General features: G+C 55.6%; 1 protein-coding gene across 3 annotated transcripts in view; it reads left to right on the forward strand.

Annotated features, from left to right (window-relative positions):
* Window positions 1-18,791, forward strand: part of ITPK1 (inositol-tetrakisphosphate 1-kinase) — a 159,506-nt gene that overhangs the window by 20,637 nt on the left and 120,078 nt on the right. The window contains exons 1-2 of one of the 3 annotated variants that reach the window (XM_040256607.1): window positions 2,369-2,373; window positions 17,687-17,711. The exons of 1 other annotated variant lie outside the window; for it this stretch is intronic. Coding sequence is in view for 1 of the 2 variants with exons in the window: in XM_040256605.1 (XP_040112539.1) it covers window positions 17,687-17,711 (25 nt within the window). In the remaining variant the exon portion in view is untranslated. Of the gene's footprint in view, window positions 1-2,368; window positions 2,374-17,686; window positions 17,712-18,791 lie in introns of those variants that run through there. One more of the 3 variants, XM_040256605.1, reaches the window with a different exon arrangement.

The raw sequence follows: 18,791 nt of genomic DNA on the forward strand, positions 1-18,791 counted from the left end.
GGGGTCGGTCCGGAGTGCTTCCAGGCCACTTTCCTATTGTCGGCCTGCTTCTGTGTATCTTCACCAGGACAGCTCCTGTGGTCCCCCCCGCCCCGCCCCCAAGTCAAGTGTGTGTTCACAAACATGCCAGGCCTTGTGAGAGACCATGAGTGTGCGAATCTGTCTGTGGCCAGGGTGGACAGGCCCCCGTCCTTTGAGCTCTGGTCTATGGGGGGAGGTCTGTGTGGGTAACAGACATATCAACCAGTGAGTTAAAGGGGTCAGTCTGGGGGTGAACAGGAAACGAAGTGAGAGCAGTGATGTGAAGGGGTGCGGGACCGTCCCCAGAGTGGTCAGAGAGGGCCTTTCTAAAAGAGAGACTCCTCCTATGACGTGACTGATCAGAGACAGTTATAATAGCTGCAGAGAGGCCGGAGTATCTCAGCCCGGGGGAGAATCAAGTACAAAGGCCCTGGGATGCCTCAGGGCAATGGGGAGGAGGGCTGGCCAGAGCTAGGTTTGTGACGTGTGAGGGAGGGAACGATAGGGAGGGAGGCGGGGGCCACATTCTTCAGGGCTGCCCAGGCCGTGCATGGGGTGCAGTTTGACTTTTGTTTATGTGAGAGGGAAGGCACCCATCAAATCACCCCACAAAATAGTCCTTGAACCCCTTTAAAAGCTTCGGCAAGTGTTCCGAGCTCCAGGCCAAGGTGTTGAGGCTGTCTGTGCACGTCAACTTGAGGATGTTAAATGTCAGCTGCAAAGCATCACTTGCAGCGGCCCTGGGGCTGTGCTCCGTCGTCAAGTGGGTGATGGCCTGCGTGGGTGACTGTGTCCTGGAGCAGGCTGTCCTCCTGGCTGGGTGGTCACAGGGACCCCTCTGCGTGCTTGGGGGCAGCCTGGGCTCCTCTCCCTCCAACTGAATAACAAAACATCCAGAGTCGGCTTTGGGAAGGAGGGACCTCGATTTCAAGCTGCTTCTCACACTGTCCAGCTCTGTGATTTGGGGCGAGTTGTTGAGCTTCTCCGAGCCTCAGTTTCTACATCTGTTGGGTAAACAGCACTTTTTAACCTTCAAGATTGGTGTATCAGTTGAAGTAATGGGTATAAAGCCCCGTCGTTCATTGCCGGGCACATTGATTTATTTATAAATATCAGCAATACCCCATCACAGGTCCTTAATAAATGAGAAGTAGATGCTGTTATTATTGTGGGGGTGGGGTTAACAGGTGGTGCTGTGGGTCTGGGTCAGAGCCCATACTCAGAGCTGGGAGCGCCAGAGCTCAGTTGGGTGGGGGAGATGGGAGCGTTGAAGGGTTAGACTAGTCACGTTCAAGTTTGGAACAGTGGTGGTGGTGGGGGACAGCTTTCTCCATCTTGGAAGACCAGGAAGTCTTGACCCTGCAGATGACCTTTGAGGGTCGGGGCAAGCTCAGTGGACAGATGAGTGAGCTGGCACGTGGGAAGGTGTGATGCTGTAAGATCAAGGGTTCTCACACAGGGGCTCTGGACGTGTTGGGCTGGGGACAGAGAGGGCTGCAGGGAGCCCCTGGAAGCCGGGCTGAGCATCTGGAGAGCGCTGAGATGGGGTACAGGGGAGGGAGCACCCTGATTCTCCTCTCTCGGAGTGGCAGGTATGTATGGCAGTATAGGTGTACAGGTTGGAACCTGGCGGTGCCCCCTTACACGCGGAGCCTGGCTGGCCCTCTGGGAAGTCACTGCACATCTCTGAGCTTCACTCGGGGTTGGTGAGAGCCCCCCACTTGCAGGGCCAGCGGGGGGATGAGAGGTTCGTGGATGGTACTTAGCACACGGCAGGCTCTTGATGATGAAACGTGGCTTTTAAACGGAGTCCTTGAAGCCGAGCCTGTCTGACAGCCTCTTGTTGGCTTAGGGGAGGGGTGGTGCGCGGGGTGGAGGGACATCCCTCTCAGCCTCCTGAGCTGTGGGCACGGAGCTGATACAGCTCTGCTACTTGTTTCCTTTCTTCTCAAGCGGCTACAGGGCAGCTCCCTTCCTCTGTCTGCCTCAGTCCCTTGCCTAGCAGCCCCCCGCCCCCCACCCCCACCCCACCAGCCAGTGGAGAGGGAAGGGACCACCCCCCAGGCCCTCAGACCTGAAACAAGGAGGCCTTCGCCGAGTCGCCGAGGTTAAGTGGCCTCTGCTCTAATGTGAGAGCTGGGTGACCTCCATCCCCCTGGAGGGATGGAGCAAGGTCGTGGATGCTGGAGGGGGCGTCCTAGGAACCCAGTGCAGTCCAATCCGTCTGGACCTTGGAATCTGGGGTGGGCTTGAGTTCAGACCAGGTGGCTCAGGACCCGGTGAGCCCCGCTGTGGCAGTTTGGGCTTGTCCTGAGGGCTGTGAGAGCCCTAGCAGGCGTGTGAGCTGGGCAGGTGGAGGCCAGCTTGCCTGGAGGACATGCAGGGAAGCATTTTTTTGTTTGTTTGTTTAATCTTCAGAGAATATAAATGTACTGAAACAGGCAGTATAGTCACAATTCAAATCAAGAGGCAAGCGAAAAGGTCTGGTCCTAGCTGTGCCCTTTCAGCCCTATCTTCTCTCTTGGAATTGTTCCTAGTTTTTGTTTCCAGGATATTTCAGCAAATGCAAGCAAACACGTATGCATACCTATATCCATATTTACATTTGTGTACTTGAACTGCAAGGAGATCAAACCAGTCAATCCTAAAGGAAATCAACCCTGAGTATTCATCGGAAGGACTGATGCTGAAGCTGAAGCTCCAATATGCTGGCCACCTGATGTGAAGAGCTGACTATGAAAAGACCCTGGGAGAGACTGAGGGCAAAAGGAGAAGAGGGTGGCAGAGGATGAGATGGTTGGATGGCATCACTGACTCAATGGACATGAGCTTGAGCAAACTCTGGGAGATAGTGGAGGACAGGAAAGCCTGGTGTGCTGTAGTCCATGGGGTTGCAAAGAGTTGGACACGACTCAGCAACTGAAATTTGCTATACATATTTGTTTATTTGAAAGTCTTGTTGTTTTGACCCAACCCATGTCTCGGCAGATCCAAATCCTTGTTCTCAGATTTCTGTAGCTCAGGGTTCCTCGGCCTTGGCACGGTTGACGTTTCGGGCCGGATCCTTCTGCTAGGGGCTTCCCTTCTGATCCCCTTCTGTTAGGGGCTGTCCAGTGTGTCATGGGATGTAGCGGTGTTCTTGGCCTCCACCCACGGGGTGCCACCCCTTCCCCCCTTGTGACAACCAAGGATGTCTCCAGGCTTGGGCACATGTCCCTGGGGGCAAAATCGCTTCCAGTGAGAAGCACTGCTCGGCTGGCTTTGTGGCCCCCCAGCCACCAGGTGTGGGTCTGGCCTGCCCTGGTGGCCCCTCTGGGGGCTCCCTGTCCTCACACACACAGTCGAGGCCCACGTGGCAATGTGCTTGTGGGCACTTCATGTGGCTGGTTCTCTGGCCTGGGGGTCATGGCTCTCCCGTTCCCTTGATGGAGACCCTGAACCTGTCCTTTTATGCTTCTGCAGACCTCGATTTTCTCATCTTTGAAACGGGGCTGACACTGCCTTTCCCTTCCTTGGGTGCCGGTGCAGACTGGGGAGGCCAGAGTGTGATGCCCCTGCCCCCCTGCGCCAGGCTTATCCTGAAGAGACCTCCATGTGACCTCAAGTCCCTTTCAGTTCCGCGCCTAGGTTCTCATGTATAAAATGGGAGGACCGTCAGAGGCAGAGGGCCCAGGGCTAGAAGGCACCGCCTGAGGGGAGAGGGGAATAGTGGGGGTCAGCTTCAGTCGGAGTCTGCAGTGTTTTAAAACCCTGAGTCCCCGAGAGGGTCGTGGGCTGAGGATGGGGAGGGCCAGGCTGCAGGCTGAGGCCACAGTGCACACAGGCCTGGCAACTATGCCAGGAGGGGCACACTGAGAAGCTCGGAGTGGCCCCTTCTCCGCCATAGCCTCCGAAGCCCAGCTAAGCCCCCAGGGGGCAAGAGTGTGGAGTTCGGACCCAGGCCAGCTGGGTTTGCATCCCTGCTCCTCTCCCACTAGCCAAATGGCTCGTGGGGCCTTTCTGAGGTCAGGTTCCACGTCTATAGAGCCAGCAGTGCTGTTCTGAGGCTTCATGGGAGGTGGATACCTGTTGACTGGCTGCCCGGTCATCATTTAGTCTCCAGCACGCTGTGGTTTACTCTCCATCATCATGCCTAAAGCTCAACATTCAGAAAATGAAGATCATGGCATCTGGTCCCATCACTTCATGGCAAATAGATGGGGAAACAGTGGAAACAGTGTCAGACTTTATTTTTTTTGGGCTCCAGAATCACTGCAGATGGTGACTGCAGCCATGAAATTAAAAGACGCTTACTCCTTGGAAGAAAAGTTATGACCAACCTAGATAGCATATTCAAAAGCAGAGACATTACTTTGCTGACTAAGGTCCGTCTAGTCAAGGCTATGGTTTTTCCTGTGGTCATGTATGGAGGTGAGAGTTGGACTGTGAAGAAGGCTGAGTGCCAAAGAATTGATGCTTTTGAACTGTGGTGTTGGAGAAGACTCTTGAGAGTCCCTTGGACTGCAAGGAGATCCAACCAGTCCATTCTGAAGATCAACCCTGGGATTTCTTTGGAAGGAATAATGCTAAAGCTGAAACTCCAGTACTTTGGCCACCTCATGCGAAGAGTTGACTCATTGGAAAAAAACTCTGATGCTGGGAGGGATTGGGGGCAGGAGGAGAAGGGGACAACCGAGGATGAGATGGCTGGATGGCATCACTGACTCGATGGACGTGAGTCTGAATGAATTCCGGGAGATGGTGATGAACAGGGAGGCCTGGCGTGCTGCCATTCATTGGGTCGCAAAGAGTCGGACACGACTGAGTGACTGAACTGAACTGATCATGCCCGATTTACAGATGGGGAAACTGAGGCACAGAGTACAGCTCCTGGCTGTAGGAGGCGTGCAGAGACTGAAGCTGTCCAGGTTATTATGAACTGGCTCTTCCTGGGATTTGAGTCTGAACATCAAAGATGAAAGACAGAGAAAGATGAAAGGAAAGATGTGCCTCTGGCTTTCTTGGGAAAGGCCCTGAGCCAGCTGCGGAGGGGAGCCAGGCTGGTTCTGGGCTGGGTTTCCTGGGCTGGTGCTTCCCCTGGGCAGCTGCAGGCCCTTCTCGGGGAGCTGCCTGGCCCTGGTGCCCTGGTTGGCTTCGTTATTTTTTGCCTGCAGGGGCCTGCATGATCTGTGCCGGCGATAAAACATTCCTCGGTTGACGCTGTAATCACACTGCAAGGGACACTTGAAATTGCGTTCGCATTTGGGAAGCTAATTTTAAAGAGCGTTTTTCCTTCATAATTATATGCAATCAGCCAGCCAGTGTTGATGGGGTTCTCTTTTTCCCTCAGCCAAGAGACCATCTGCGTTTCTTTTCCTGCCCCTCCTTTTATCATGCAACTGCCTGCCTCCCTGGAAGGGGGACCCCCAGCCCTTGGCTGCCTGGAGACCCAAGTGAAACCTTTCTTTGGTGACTGATGGGAGAGAAGTGGAGGGTGCTATGGGCTCTCGGTTGGGTAGCTGGATGGGTGGGAGTGTTTGCTTCCAAGATTAGGCCCAGGTTGTCAGAGAAGGTGAGAGAATATGATGCTTTGGTTTGGATGTTGTAGGAGCCAGGATTCTTGTGGGTGCAAATGACAGGGAAACCCAGTTGTGACAAGCTAAAGCAAAGCGAAAATTTCTTGGACCAGGGGAACAAATGGCACAGAAAGGGGCCCTCCGGCCCCAGACATGCCTCCTGCCCTTCTCGCTCCTCACCGATGATCAGCCTCCATGATGTCTGCTGAGTTCTTGAGCTGCTCTAAATTCCTTCCTACCTCAGGACCTTTGCATATGCTCTTCCTGCTGCCTCACAGGGTTCCTACCCACCACGTCTGGCTGCTCCTCGGCCTTTTGACCTCCGCATAGTCCCCCCTTCTCTGTCAGTCCCTCAAGCCTTCCTTTCAGAACGTGTCCCACCTTGTTGTACTTAATTCTGTGGTTTGCTTGTTCAGCCGCTCCTCTGTGCTGGAGCTCCTTGAAGACAGGAGCCATTTCTGTTGTCCTCACTGTGATGTGTCCACCATGCTAGGGGCTCAAGAAACAGGCATGAAATAAACGAATGAGTAAAAGGCCACCTTGGATGGAAAGGGGGTTCTTGAGAAAGCAAGCCATTGGGAGGAATTTAGTTTAAGAAAAATCTTGGCTAAGAAAAGGCTTCATCTCCCTACCTCCTGCAGCTTAGACCCATTCTTCTCCATCCTGAGTTCTTACCCTGCAAATTAAGGTCATCCCTGGAGAATTGTCCAGCAGGTTAACATCCTGAGTCAGGGAAGTGGCCCCCCCGCTCCCCCCAGCCCAAGCCACCCTGCCAGGGTTGGCACAGGGTGGGTTGTGCGCATGGCCTTTAGTTCCAGGGGCACCCAGGTCAGGAGAAGACACTGTTTCCTGGCCCTTCCATTTGGGGTTTGACTCCTCAGCACCTCTGCTGCCTTCCTCGTGGGCTGCCCTCGGAGAGGGGCCGTAAGAGGCAAGAGGCTTCTGCTGCTGTGGATGGTGGGCAATGGGTGGGGTGTTCACATGAGGAGGCTGACAGCAAGGGCAGGTTGGGGGGAGGGCACGGAGCCAGCTGTGCTAGGATCAGATGGGGTGGGTGAGGAGTGGCCACCTGCTGCAGAGGTCTTGAATGCTGGGGGGCAGGGATGAGTCACAGCCTAGATGTAGAGGGTCACAGGCCAGACCCCTGGGGGTGGGCAGGGTCGGTGGGTCTGCGGCGGCCCTCAGGACCGAGGCCTGTGTCTGGGGTGGGGAGGCTGCCCTTTGCTGACCCAGAAGCATTCTTCCCCTATGGCCGGATGGGGCTTCCTCTTTTCGGAGTTTCTCACTTCTGCCAGGGGCCTGGCTCCCCTTAGCCTCAGATTGGCCACTGCCGTGACACTCTGCGTGGGGCTGACTGAGGGATTTCTTGGGCTGTTTGGGGCCTGTTGCTATGGCTGCCAGCTGCCGGGCCTGGCTGGGTGGGAGACCGGGCAGGAAGGAGGTGTGATGCATGCCTGCCTTCTGGTAGGAGGGTCTGGGGCTTCAGTTTTTGGTGCTGGGGTCCTCTAAGGCCCCAGGCTCGTCTTCTCCTCCCTGGGAGGCCCAGAGGACCAATTGCTTCTTTTCACTGGGGGTTAGAAATGCTTAGAGATGGGGAAGACCTCCTGAGATGTTAGCCCGTCCCCTCCCACATGTACCCGTCTCCCTTCCATGACTCTGGCATCCGGCCTCGGCTTGAATCCCTCCCATCCTGGGCAGTCACCACCTACCTATCTGTCTGGACAGCTTTCCTTGGGAGGCTGGCCGCCCCTTCAGCAGCTGAGCCTAAACCGCCTCCCTCCTGCTCGGGAAGTGTGGCTTTGAGCTGACCTTGTGGTCAGAAGGAGGTGTCAGCCCCTCGGAGAGGGGAATGCAGGCCTCCCCTTGCTCCTAGGGCCTCTGGAGACCCAGGCGTGTCCGGTCCCCACTGTGCAGAGGTCTCGGGATGCCTGCAGCTACCCAGGAAGCCCCTTCTGGGCTGTTGACCCGCGGTCCTCTCAGGGGAGATGGCACCCCCTCCCCCAGGCTCTTGGGAGTCAGGGGTCTGAGGAGGGAGTACAGCCCAGACTCGGGGCAGTGGCTGGGCGGTGGTGGGGGGCACAGGTGAGAGGCAGGTCCGTCCAGAACAATTCCTCCCTCTGGAAATCCCAGAAGCTTCACCCCCGACAGACCTGGCTGGACTCCACCCTCACAGGTCACTGGACGGGTATGGTCTTTGCTGACAGACCAGGCTTGAGACTGTGGTTCCGCTGTGGCTGATTTCCTATGGGTCTTTGGATGAGTTCCTTTTCTTTTTTCTTTTTAACACATAATGTATTTTTTTTCATCCCTATAGTTGACAAATAAAATTGTAATATATTTTTTAAAAGGCGATATGACCTGAAAAAATAAAACAAAACCCAGAGTAGAAATTGTGATGTATCTGAAGTCTCTGGTGTGGTGATTCAGCTTGTGTGCACACTGGAAGGATGGACCTGGTCTGTCCCTCACATGTTTATTCGCTCCCCCTCTTCCTTTGCTGGGTGGGAGCAGCTAATTTCTGCTCCTGGGAGGTTTCAGTCAAATAGTGGTTGTCAGCTGCCGTCACCGCATTATTCATCAGGTCCTCAGACCGTTTTCTTTGAACTGACACTTTGTCTCTTTACCAACCTCCCCCATTTGCCTCATCCTGCCAGCCCCTGGCAACCATTATTCTATTCTCTGTTTCTTTGAGTTTGATTCCCACCTTCCTACCCCCCCTGCCCCCCTCCCCCCATCCCCCTTCCCCCCGCAAGTTTCCACTTAGAAGTGATACTCTGCAGTATTTGTCTCTCTGTCTGACTTTTTTCACTTAGCATGATGTTTTGGGTGAGTTTCTTGACCTCTTTCAATGTCCGCACTTGCAGAAACAGGACGGTCACAGCCCCTCGTGCAGCTTTGAAAGTTCTGCTCAGTGGCCGTCGTTGGGTGTCTCTTAGGCCCCTCCTGGCCCCCACCTCTTCCCCTGCCTCTCCCCCTACTCTCCCCCTTTTCCCCTGAGTGGGGAGTGAGGGGCTCAGGAATTACTCGTGTTGCCAGTCCTTTGTTTGGGTTGTATCCAACCCCTTGGAGCCTTCCCTGAAATTTGAGGGTCTCGGAGGCCCCAGATGAAGCCCCTACCTGTTCCTAGAGTTGGGTGCTCAGGGCATCTGAAGGGGCCAAGGGGCAGGGCCTGGTACCCCCGGGGCCTGTAAATGGGTGCTGGGGAGGCCCCTGCTGGCCCCGGTGTGCCTAGGTGTTATGCTCCGGTTCTAGCTTCTGTCTGCCGAGTCTTCTCTCAGCAGCTTGAAGCTGTGGCCTTCAGTGGAGCCAGGTGGCCTCGGCGTTGGGGGTAGGAAAGCCTCGGTGATTTGAGCACCTCTCTTAGGCCTAGAGGTGGACCCCAGGGTCAGGAATGTCATCCCTTCCCCCAGTTTATACAGCTAAGACTTCCAGGCCTGGGGCTTGAGGTCTCTGACACCCAGGGCCTGGGCCTTCTTCCCATCAAGAACCCCTGTATCGATGTTTGGTTATACCCAGTGTCCCCTTTAGAGTCCCATGGGCAGTGTAGGGGCTTAGCTCCAGTTTCCCCCTTGGTGACTGTCGAGGCCCCCAGTGAACCTCTGGACAAATCTCAGTTTGCCACAGCCCACACATGGACACTTTGAGAGGGTATCTGGGACGCAGGGGATGGCAGAGTTGCAAGAGCCTTGATGTTGGGATAGACAGAATAATGTCCAGCTACCCTCAGGTGTCCTCAGAACCTGTGAATATGGTCCCCTTATGTTGCAGAGGGACTTTGAGATGGGAGAGAATCCTGGATTTACCTGGGAGGGCCCGGTGTAATCTCATGGGTCCTTATAAGAGGAGAGTCAGAGGGAGATGTGACAATGGAAGCAGAGATCAGAATGAAGTGGCCACAAGCCAAGGAATGCAGGCAGCCTCTAGAACTGGAAACCGCAAAGGCGTGATTTCTCCCCAAGCTTCAGGAAGGACCATGGCTCAGCTGCTGACCCATTTTAGACGCCTGATCTCCAGAGCTGCAAGAGAACACACTTGGGTTGTTCTCAGCCCTACTTTGTTGTAATTTGTTACAACAGTAATGGGAAATGAGTGCAGTGTTCCAATGCACTGCCTTTTCCGGAACCTCCTGCTGGGAGGGACTGGGTCAAGGTCAGAGCCAGGCTTTGGCTCCCTACCCTTAGTCACAGACCCATGGATAAGGTTGGTATTTGACTCCCAGGGCCTGCTTTCCCACTCCCTATCCTGCAGGTAGATAGGGGTTGGGAAAATATTTGATTAAGGTGCTGTGGTTTAAGTTTTCAGTGATTGGGGGTGGGGCCAACCTCATCGTTGCTTTGATGTGATAGCAGCCTTGGTGCTTGAGGCAGAGGGACCCAGGGAACCCTAGTGTCCAGAGGCCCTGGGGTTGCCCTAGCTGGTGCTGGTGCTTTGCAGCCGCCCTCCTGGCTGCGCCAGGAGCTTAGCTCAAGCGGCAATCTTCAGAAACCTTCCCCTGTCACTGCCATCTCCCAGAAGCTTGCTCTGTTCAAGGGCCCTGTGGCTCCCAGCATCTCTAGGCAGGGATTGTGGCTTGTGTGTGGGGGGAGGGGGCCTCTGTTTCCAGGCCAGCCCAGAGCTGGGTGGAGAAGGTCAGCAAATGTTTAATGACAGGGAACTCTGCGCCCCTGTGCTTGGAGGCTCAGGACAGCACAGGGCACAGATACCTCCCTGTCCTACCCCCTTCCCCCGGACCCCCCCCCCCCCCCCCCCCCTCCCGCCACAGAAGGTGGCTCAAAGAACCCTTCTCTTGGTCTTGGATTCCAGCCCTCAGGCCTGGAGGGAACTTTCAGTGGTAAGGGAATACTAGCAGCAGGATCTGGGTAGATGGAGATACTTAATCTGCTGTGGAATGCAGCTTTTAAAAGAGTGTCGGCATCCCAGAAGCAGGTCTGGCTCAAGCTTGTGCAGTTATTTTGAGCGTGTGTGGTACCTTGAGGAGAGTTGCTGAAAACAATCCAGACCTTGGGCAGGCTTCTTCCTCCCCCAGTGGGTCCAAAGGACAGAAATATGACTCAGGGATTCTTGCCTCCCTTCCTGCTGGAGCTTACCTTGATCACTGGGCTGATGTTAAAATGACTTTGCATTCTTGGAAATAAGAAACTGCTCAGCAGAGAACCGACTGAGTCATTATTAGCCCCATGGCAAGTGACTGCCGGCCCAGAGCTGGGGGTGGCGGAAGGCGCTGGAACCAACCCTTCCTGATGCCCCTGTGGGTCTCCTGTTCCTGGTAACACCCTCCTGCCGGCAATTTAGGGCCCCTCCCTGATTATGAGAAGGAAAAATTATAGCACCTGCGTGCAAGGGGGTAGTCAAAGATCTGAAAAGAATTTCAAGTAGAGGATTTTTATACTGAAAAGTGAAGGTGTGTCAAGCGCCAGTAAGGGAATTTCAACATTTGTTTTCAGATGAAAAGTCAGGGACGTTCCCAATCTGAAGCAATGACGGTTTGGAGGCAGTGGAGCACATTCTTGGGTTGTCTCCGCCCCGGCCTCAACTTCCCGACCCTGCAAATTGAGGAGTGGGCTTTTAGAGCGTCTTGGCTCCATATTGTCCTGTCTCTGTAGCTAAGGCCTTTGGGCCTGGGCGGTTCTGCTTCCTGGAGGTGCAGGAAGGTGAGTCACTAACCCTGCCTCTCGCCCACCTCCTGGGTTCATGAGGAAAAGCCACTTCTGGGGATCCCGTGGGTTTGTTCTAGGTCTGAAGGAGCATGCTGACTGATTCATGCCTCTGCGAGGACCCTCTGGCCCGCTTGCCTCCTCCAGGTGGGGCACCTTGTATTGGGGAAGGGCTTCAGTTACCGGAGTAGGTGACTATCCAGTCTTGAGAACGGTTTTACACTCCCCCTTACCACTCCCCGCCCCCCACCCCCACTGCCCCCCAAGTAAAAAGATGTATGCTAGCTTTCAGTTTATCTGATTCTTTCTTGGAGCTGTCCAAATAATTCCAATGTTTGTCCTGGCTGTAAAATTCTCTTCGTATGTTGCCTTTGTATTGGGCCATTTCAGTTTCTGGTGCTGCTAAGAGAAGGGAAATCCAAATTATGAAACCATCGGTGAGTGAACCAGGCTGCAGCCAAGGAAGCAGACAGGCAGGGGTGCTCAGGGATGGAGTGGAGGCTGGTACCCTCATTCGGGAAGTACTTGCTAGTGCCTGCCAGGCATGTGGGGGAGGGGTCAGTGGTGGGCAGGAGCAGCTGGAATAAAGCACAGACTCAGATTTCAGGGGCTCATGGCCCCAGACTGAGCACAGAGCGGTCTTAAGTGTCCATGGCCTTGTGGCCAAAAGGCCATCGTTTCTGCCCAGGGAAGGGGCCAGGAACAGCCTCTCAGCGTGTATGATGTTTGAGCTGTCCCTGATGGAAGAGCAGGAGTTAGCCTAAGGATGGGAGTTTCACAGCGGGACCAGCTTGTGCAGACTCAGAGTTAGGTCAGGCCTGGGTGTTTTTACAGCACAGGGTCTCTCTTGGGAGAGTTTGATGAAAGGAGGGGCTTGCGCTACTCTCCCAACCCTTGTGTACGGCACCTCCAAATGCCTGTGCTAGGGATCTGGGGTGCAGATAGAGGACACAAGCCCTATTTCCTCAAGGAGCGTTTGTCCATCGGGATAGGCCTGGTTAGGCTGCAGTAACAAGCCTCCGGAGAGGTTGGCGACAGCAGGTTTATTTATAACTCATTCAGAGTCCACTCTGGGCCTGGGTGACTCTCCAGGGCTGGGGGCCTCCCTGGGGTGTGGCCTCCCTGGGGACGCTCAGCGCTGGTCCTCTGCATCTCGGCATCTCTCATATTCTCAGCACCATGGCCAGATGGTTCTTCGTTTCAGGGGCTGTTCTGTACATTGTAGGCCTCTGCCTTCTACATGCCAGGCACACTTGCCCCAGGTGTGATGATCAAAAATGCCTTCAGGTGTTGCTAAATGTCCCCTGGAGGGCAAAATTGCCCTGGTTGAGAACTACTCCTAAGCTGAAAGTCTTCTTAATAAAAAGTCTTGAAAAAAAGTTTTTCTTTTCCCCCTGGTTCCCAGACTTTCTTCACAACCACCCAGCCAGGTTTCTCTCCAAGAGTGCATCTGGGATGGCTTTGGGGGCCATCTGTGCCTCCATGTTCCCACAGTTTCTGAGCAATAGAAAGATAGGCTGGAGAGCCGACCACCAGCCATCAAATGGTTCTATTTGGAAGTGACATGGGTCACTTTGGTGCACATTTCCTTGGCCAAAGCAAGCCATGTAGCTGTGCCTAGCCTGGTGAGTGTGTGTCCAAGGGAGTGAGTGCCCAGGAGGAGAACTGTCATACTGGTGGACACCATTAATATCCACCTTACTAGCTGTTAGCCTAGTAGGGGTCAGCGGCCCAGAGGCAGGCAGCCTCCATGTCAGTGCACCATGCTGGGGCGTGGGGGCTCTGAGGAGGGTGGGAGCCCAGGAGGGACCCTCAGGAGCTGATCTGGGCCGTGGGTTAGGTGGTGATGCTGGCGTGGCATTTGGGGCCGTGGGACCAGAGTGTGCCTCCATGCACAGGTGAGAGAGGAGGCCCGGCTGCCCGTTCGGGGAGCCCCGAGTCCTCAGGGGACATTTCGAGGACCCTGCCTTCTGCTGGCCAGGGAGAGATGGGGGTGTGGGGGGTTTGCCTGCCGGCCTTGTAGTGCTAAAGGGCGTGTTATTCGGGGATCCTGAAATCTGGTAATTACCGAGCTGGCTGGGGTGCGAGTGATGCCTGGCTTCGCACTTACATAATTACACAGTTCCCATCTCCAAATGGTTTTTAGCTCTTTCTCCATGCCCACTGGGGGTGGTGGGGGAAGCCCCTGTTTCCAGGTCGATCCCCTCTGCTGTGAGATCACTGCCGGGCAGCCTGGCCAACCTCCCTCTGCAGCAGGGTTCTCCAGCCTCTGCCATGCCTGGGGCAGAGGCCGGTGGCTGTGGCCGCACCCGTTGTGAGAAAGTGTTTCTTGATGAACCTGAGGGGGCCCCCTTTTTGGCAAAACTTTGCTCTTCTTCGGCCGCTGCTCTGTTCTCTCAGAGCTTCTGGAATTCTCCTAGCTATCACAGGACTTTTCTTTCCTTGTTGGACAGAGGGCACCTCTGATGGGGTGTCATCCCCTCTCCCTTGCTGATTTTTCTCCCTTGCTTGTGCTTCTCTTGCCTGCAGCCCTGGGTCTTATACCTGCCCTGGAAAGGTCTGGAAGGATTTGAAATTCCCCAAGGGTATGCTCTCCTTGGATGTCTGGGAACAGAGGTCCCTTTTGCAAAGCAGATTCTCCCTTCATTGGATAGCCAGCTTTTGGGAAAGCAAGTTTATGAGTGGTGAGGTAGGCCTCTGTCCAAAACTTATGAATCCAGTATTTATCAAGGAAATGACAGTTTTAGAGCTGGGATTTTTCTTGAGGTTCAGGTTTTAGGTAAAATTCTTTTATTATTTTTTATTGTCACTTTTTCCTATAATTTTAGAAGTATTCATAGTATCTATGCTCCTTGTCGAAAACTTAGAAACTACCAGAAAATGAAAAGAAGCACATATCACTTTACCACTGTGTGTGCATGCTAAGTCACTTCAGTCGTGTCCGACTTTTTGTGACCCTATGGACGGTAGTCCACCAGGCTTCTCTGCCTGTGGGATTCTCCAGACAAGCATACTGGAGTGGGTTGCCATCCCCTCCTCCAGAGGATCTTTCCCACCCAGGGATCGAACCCGTGTTTCTTACATTTCCTGCTTTGGCAGGCTGGTTCTTTATAGCTAGCACCACCTTAACATTGCAGTTCCCTCCATATCTGTTTCTCAGATGCCCAAGTAGTTAAGTGGGCTTAGACGTCCAGTTAACTGGATGATCTGATGCCCGACAGGCCCTGGAGAGGGTGACATGGCAGCTCCCCTTTGAGCAGCACTGGGGAGCTTTTCTAGATAAATCCTGAGCTCCTCTATTCCACTTCATCAGCTGGTTGAATGACCCGTGTCTACCTCAGGCATCTTTACGGCAGACCTTGGAATGCTGGCAACTGTTTTGTTTTTTGATTGAAAACGTGCAGCTCTCTAGTTTGGGGGCACGCCTTAGAGACACATGGCACAAAACTCGAGAAGCGCATGAGGCTGCACAGTGAGAAGGGGGTCTCCTCCCCCTTACCTCTCAGACACCTTTGTCCTTGCTCTTGACCAGAGGCCGGGCCACAACTGGTTTCTGGTTGTTCTTTCAGATTCGTTCTGCATGGACACAAGCACGCCAGGATGTTGTTCTGAACCCAAGTAACCATGTGCGACCCACAGCGTTTGCACCTTGCTTTCTGACAGCAGTATCTTGGAGAGAATGCAGGCCTTCCGGGGCCGGAGCACTTCCTCGTTCTTTTAAACTGCTGCATGGTATTCCTTTGACCGCGTGCCGTTTGTTAGCGGCCCCTCTTGGGGGGTTTAGCTGCTGTGGGCTTTTGCTCTCTTGGGCAGTGTGGCAGTTAACATTTGCAGCCCCAAACGCTTTGCTTGTCCAAGTGTGTCTGTGGGGCGAGGCTATGGGGTTTTCAGGAGAAGCAGTTTCCTCAGTTGGCGGCAGACTTTCTTTGTCTTCCCTTCTCTCACTCCCGTCTCCCTCCCTCCTGCCCCGCCTCCTCCCACTTCTCCTTTGGTGTCACCATTTAATTTCTGAACTTTCTGGTTAGGACCGGATTTCAGGAGCCTGCTGCCTGGGAAACGGGGCTATTGATACCTTTGTGCTGCAGAAACTCCAGGTGTGGATGTCTGAACCCCGGCAGGCTTAGACCTTGTTCTCCCGAGTGTGAGGCGTGCCACCACCGTAGGGACATGGTTTTCCGCTTGCCTCCTTAGGCCCCCCTGTTACGCTGAGGCCCTGGGGGATGGAGACGAGACTTGCCCCCTTGGTGCCTCTGAACCAGCTGTGCCGTGACCATGTGGTGTGTGGAGACCGGCTGCTCTCTGGAGGCCGCTGGGTCTCAGCTTGCCAGTCAGAGCAATGGGCGATCTCTGTGGAAGGCGCTAGTGCTCAGCGGGCCTTCCCTCCTCACACCGTGAGCGTGTCTGGGGTATGTGTGGCTAGGTGCATGTGGAAAGGGGAGCCGAGCCCCTCTTTCTGCCAGAAGCACCGTTTATCCTGTTTCTGACACTTTAAGTTTCAGAGAAACTGCGCCGGCTCCTGGGAGCTCAGCCCCGCTTGAGGCTTTCAGTCTGTCCTCAAGACCCCTATTTTTGGTTGTGGTTTGTTTCTTCTACTTCATGTGTTCCATCTGTTTTCAAAGTTGGAGTCCTGTTTGTTTTTCAGGACGGGGAGGAGGGTGGGAACCGTCTGGGCTGTGTGATGTGGACGGATCGGAAGTGACCGCAGCAGCTGGCTTCCTAAGGACGTGAGAGCCGCGTGCCGGGGCAATCTGGATGTGGAGAGAATCCCCTCAGAGGGAGAAGCCAGGCCGGGCCGGCGCCTGGAGAAACCCCATCCACCTGGCGCAGGTTACGTGCACAGGAGCCCGTCTCCTCCAGGCTGTCCGTCTGTCTGTCTGGAGTCTCGTCAGCTGAGGCTTCTTTCTCCCTGTGGTTTTCAGCTGGGGTTGCTCGGGGCCTCAGGCCCCGGGAGGTGCTATGGGTGGAGGGGTGGGCGGCAGGCGTGTCCCGCTGTGTAACTCGGTCACGCCTCTGCTGCATCTCACCATCTCACGTGGGGGCCTCCTCGTGCATTGCTGCTTGGTGCCTGGTGCTTGGAAGGCGCTGGGCAATGCTTGTGGGAGCTGTTAAATGACAGATTCCAGGATTGGCCGGTGTCCCCTCCGCTGTGCTGTGTGAGGTGATGGGTCTGCTCGCCGTGGCCCAGAGGTCTCCCCAGGGCTTTGTGCCTCCCTCAGGCAGTGAGCCCCTTGGTGACCCGAGCCATGGCTGTTTCATTTGCGTTGTCCCCTGTGGGCCAGGCTGGGCACAGGAACCGACCTCATGTGCTAAAGTTCAGGGGGCGTCTGGATGCCGGGCAGGTGCAGTTAGTGAACTTGACCCCAACCCTGCTCCAAGGAGGCAATGTGGGCAAGGGAACCCCAGATCCTGACCTTACCTGGTCACAGCCTCCTCTGAGCATCAGGGGGGTGTGCGGTGGTGGTGGGGGCCCAGCCTCTCTTCTCAGGAAAGTGCACACAGGCCTGGCTGTTGTGGTGTCTGAGGTCCATGTGGGCTCCTCCCCCCCAGGTGACAACCCATTGCTGCTCCATAACCACAGACTGGGAGGGAAGGGTGCCCCCAGTTCACCCTGCATGCCCGGGCGGGGAGAGGGCATCGCGAGTCAGGGGAGGCTTCCTGGGAGGGTGTCTGTCGGAACCGAGCCCGAAGGGCTGGGATGGAGAGTGAGGCCTGAGGCTTAGAGAGGCCAGCCGATCCTGTGCGCCCCGAACTGCTTGCAGTAAGGAATGTGGGTGGGTGAGTGAGCAGGGAGCCTTTGTGTGCTTCTGTGGGGATCCAGACCCCAACCCTGGCTCTGTGGGGTGGGGTGAGTCAGGGCACGCAGTCCTGGATTGTGAGGGAGACGGCAGGGGCAGGGGGACAAGGTCCAGGCCTGGGAGGATACTGGTGAGGACCGTGGTGGTTGAACCAGGGTCAGAGGGTGGGCGGGGTGTCAGGGGGGCTGAGATGGCCAGCGGTGGATTAGCAGCCGGGCAGGACTGGAGGGCCTGGGGGCCTGGTCCTTGTGGGAGGGTGGGTGGGCTGGAGTGGGATGGGTTGAGGCCGACCTGGGGGTGCCTGGGTGGGAGTGGGGTTGGGTGGTTGGCTTAAGGCCATCGGTGGGCGGAGGGTCTTCTTCTGGTGGTTCAGGCTGGAGCTGTGCCCACGAGGCCCAGGCTCCGGGATTGGAGTGGGGGACGGCTGGCTGTGGGCCAGATGGGCAGACGCCAGCCAGCCTCCTCTGGGCACCCAGCCCTCTCTCTCAGCCAGAAGGGGGCTCTGAGGACTGCCTGGGGGTTCATAAGCGTCCCCCTTGAGAGCGAGGTCATCCCGGGAGGTGTAGCCGCCGCCCTGCCTCCAGCTGGCTGTGGTGGAGGTGCTGGAAGGGTACTTACTCCCTGCCGGAGTAACCTGTGTTTTCTTTGATTTTCTCCACAGGAAGCGAGGCATAGAAGTCGTGCAGGTGAGTACAGACCATGCCCTCTCTGCTGTGCAGGTGGAAGGGCCTGCAGCACTTGCCTTTCCCGCTCTCGGAGAAGTCTGGGCGCTTGGCCTCTCTCCACCTGCTCTTATTTTAACTTCTCTTTCTGTGGAATCAACATGACTGCTGCCCAGGGTGGACAGGAGTTGGGGCTGGCTGTCTGGAGGGGTTGAGGAATTGCTGTGTTTTGTCAGTGGGGGAGCAGTGGGACCCTGGGTTGGGGTGGGCAGTGTGAGGGGGCATAGCCCCACGTCCTGGTCCTGGGTGCTGTTGTGGCCCCTCTGTGCCATCCTCAGGGGAACTCCAGCCCCTGGGTGTCTGCCTCAGCTGTTAGCCCTCTGAGGATGAGCCTTCTCCTGCCTGGACCATTCTTGTATCATGACCCAAGTGGTGTCACCTCCATAGACCTTTCTTCTCCCCGCCCCAGGGTGCGTCCCCTCCCCCTTGTCAGTCCTTCTCTGCTCTCAGTGGCCGCATCTGATCCTCGAGATGGTCCCCTGTCCCCTGGGGCATGGACTGAGTCAGCAGGGACTCCTGACCCCCTGTGTCGCCTCACTTTGGGTTGGACTTGGATCACGAGCTCACTGGGGCGTCCCTGATGGCTCTGCGGTAAAGAACCTGCCTGCAATGCAGGATTGGCAGGAAATGCTGGTTTGATTCTTGGGTCAGGAAGATCTTCTGGAGGAGGAAAGGGCAACCCACTGCAGTATTCTTGCCTGGAGAACACCATGGACAGAGGAGCCTGGCGGGCTACAATCCCTGGCACTGCAAAGAGTTGGACATGACTGAGCACATACATGTACACACACGTGAGATGAGCTCATTAGCTGGTGAAGGAACGGTAGTTGGAGAGAGAAGCTCTCCTGGAGTGTGGAGCTTGCCTGGTGGGCCCCAAATGGATGACAAGCTCGAACAGCAGCAGTGATGCCAGGAGGCTGGGTCTGTCTGAGAGTGGGGAGGGGTAGGGACATGCCAGGGGTGCCCGCTGGCCAGCTCCGTTTGTCCTGACAGTTATGACTCGTGGGGGGATGAGAAGGGGGCCATTTCTCTCTGAGGGGACAT

The sequence above is a fragment of the Oryx dammah genome, unplaced genomic scaffold (assembly GCF_014754425.2).
Source record: "Oryx dammah isolate SB20612 unplaced genomic scaffold, SCBI_Odam_1.1 HiC_scaffold_16, whole genome shotgun sequence".
Lineage (NCBI taxonomy): Eukaryota > Metazoa > Chordata > Mammalia > Artiodactyla > Bovidae > Oryx > Oryx dammah.